This window comes from Apteryx rowi, unplaced genomic scaffold (assembly GCF_003343035.1).
Source record: "Apteryx rowi isolate R43461 unplaced genomic scaffold, aptRow1 scaffold_1409, whole genome shotgun sequence".
NCBI lineage: Eukaryota > Metazoa > Chordata > Aves > Apterygiformes > Apterygidae > Apteryx > Apteryx rowi.
Genome location: NW_020447652.1, coordinates 30424 through 32559, shown reverse-complemented (window position 1 = coordinate 32559; position 2136 = coordinate 30424). Strand labels below are relative to the sequence as shown.

The 2136-nt window shown below is 76.0% G+C and overlaps 1 protein-coding gene across 1 annotated transcript in view; it reads right to left on the bottom strand.

Moving 5' to 3' along the window:
• Positions 1-21: 21 nt before the first annotated feature.
• Positions 22-2136, bottom strand: part of CNGA4 (cyclic nucleotide gated channel alpha 4) — an 11266-nt gene continuing 9151 nt past the window's right edge. The window contains exons 6-8 of the mRNA XM_026057859.1: positions 2006-2134; positions 366-617; positions 22-290 (exon numbers count right to left, since the gene is read on the bottom strand). Of these exons, the coding sequence (XP_025913644.1) occupies positions 22-290; positions 366-617; positions 2006-2134 (650 nt within the window). The remainder of the gene's footprint in view (positions 291-365; positions 618-2005; positions 2135-2136) is intronic.

Genomic DNA, 2136 nt, shown 5'->3' with positions numbered 1-2136 from the left:
GGGGGCGCGCGGGCGCCGGACTCACCAGGCCTGGCGGATGTGCTCGCTGGGCCAGTCGTGCGTGCACTGGCTGGGCGGCGGGCGGGCGCCGCGGGCCGGCAGCACCCGCGTGGTGCTGTAGACGGCGTAGGGCAGCATGAGCAGCGCCGAGAAGAGCCAGGTGCTGGCGATGACCCGGCAGGCGTGCGACCGCGTCTGCCACACGCGGGACTGCAGCGGGTTGCAGATGGCGCTGTACCGCTCGATGGCGATGGCCACCAGGCTGAAGGTGGAGACCGACACGGAGACGCCTGCGGGCGGCGAGGGTCAGCGCGGCAGCGTGGGGCGGTGCGGCCCTCCCCGGCGTCCCCCCCCCCGCTGCCTACCCATGAGGTAGGCCATGAGCTTGCAGACGGCCTCTCCGAAGACGAAGGTGCCCATGAGGTTGGGGACCAGCGTGAAGGGCATGCAGCACAGGGCCAGCATGAGGTCGCTGAACGCCAGCGACAGCAGGAAGGAGTTGGTGACGGTGCGCAGGCGGCGGTTCAGCAGCAGCACGGCCACGACCAGCGCGTTCCCGCACACGCTCAGCACGAAGATCAGCGCGTACAGCAGGACGCGCACCGTCAGGTCCAGGTCTGCGGGGCGGCAGGCGTCACGCGCGGCAGCCGCGTGTGCCCAGCGCGCCCGGCGCGGGGAGGGCGGCGCGGCTGGGGACGCCTGAGCCCCCACTGGCTCTGCCAGGCGTCAGCCAGTACATGGGCAGCGGGCACCAGGACGCCTGGGCCCCCGCTGGCTCTCCCAGGCGTCTGGCCGGCACGCGAGCAGCGGGCGCCAGGACGCCTGGGCTCCCGTCGGCGCGGTGGATGCCGCCAGGACACCCCATGGCGCCTCCCTCCCTCCCTCCGTCCCTCCCGGCAGGGCTCTCCTCTCCTTGGCGTGGTGCGTCAGCTCGGTGCTGGCCGTGCCGCCCCTGGCGTGGGGCAGGCAGGCAGGCAGGGGCTGGCGCGCGGCCCCGGCGCTGGAGCAGAGCCATGGGGCTGGGGGGCCGCTCCGGTCCTGCCCCTGCGCCGAGCCCCAGCGCGCGCCAGCCCCGGCTCCAGCCCGCAGGCCTCGCTGCCCTCCCGCTGCGGGGAGGCGACCCGGGTGTCCGAGCCCCCCCGGCTGCGGTCAGACGTGGCTGTGCTTGTTTACCACCCGTGAGACGAACGGTCTGGTGCTGGGACCGGGATCCCGCTGCCGCAGCGCCCTACGGACCCCCCCCCGGGCAGCCCCGGCTGCGGTAGCCCCTGCCATGCCAGCCCCATGGCTGCCCTCTGTCCCCACCGGGAGCTGGGGCGGGATCCAGGCGTCCAGCACGGCTGCCCGCGCTGCAGAGCCCGGAGCTGCGGAGCCCGGAGCCGCGGAACCGTGGAGCTGCGGTGCCTGGAGCCGCGGAGCCCCGGTGGGGCTATGCAGGCAGGGGTCCTGCCGCCCGGTGCCGCTTGGGCGTGCAGCCCTGCCGGGCCGGCGACTGGGACCCTGCTGGGGACACCGGCCGGGGGGACACACCGGAGCCAGGTGCGGCAGGGCTGGGGCACCGCGGGTGCTCCGGGCTGCACTGGGGCGGGAACGCGGGGTGCACCGGGCACGCGGTGGGGTGAACGGAGGTGCATTGGGCAGGCAGATAGGGCACGGTGGGGTGCACGGTGGGGTGCACCGGGCAGGTGGATGGGGCGCACGGCAGGGTGCGTGGGGGGTGCACAGGGGCGTGCACAGGGTTGTGCACTGGGCAAGCGGATGGGGCGCACGACGGGGTGCACGAAGGGGTGCACAGGGCGGTGCACCGGGCAGGCAGATGGGGTGCATGGCGAGGTGCACGGGGGGTGCACCGGGCAGGTGGACGGGTGCATGGCGGGGTGCACGGCGGGTGCACGGGGGGTGCACCGGACAGGCGGACGGGGCGCCCCGGAGGCACGGGCGGGGGCCAGGACCGCTGTCCGGCCGGGGGGCCCCGGGGTGTCCCGTCCCGCCGGTCCGGGCTCACCTTTGGGCGCGGGGGGCCCGCGGAGGCCCCTGCGGAGCAGCAGGTCGCAGGCGGAGCCGTTCCAGGCGGTGCCGGTGCCGGTGGCGTTGCCGGTGGCGTTGCCGGTGCCGGTGGCGGCGGCGGCGGCGGCG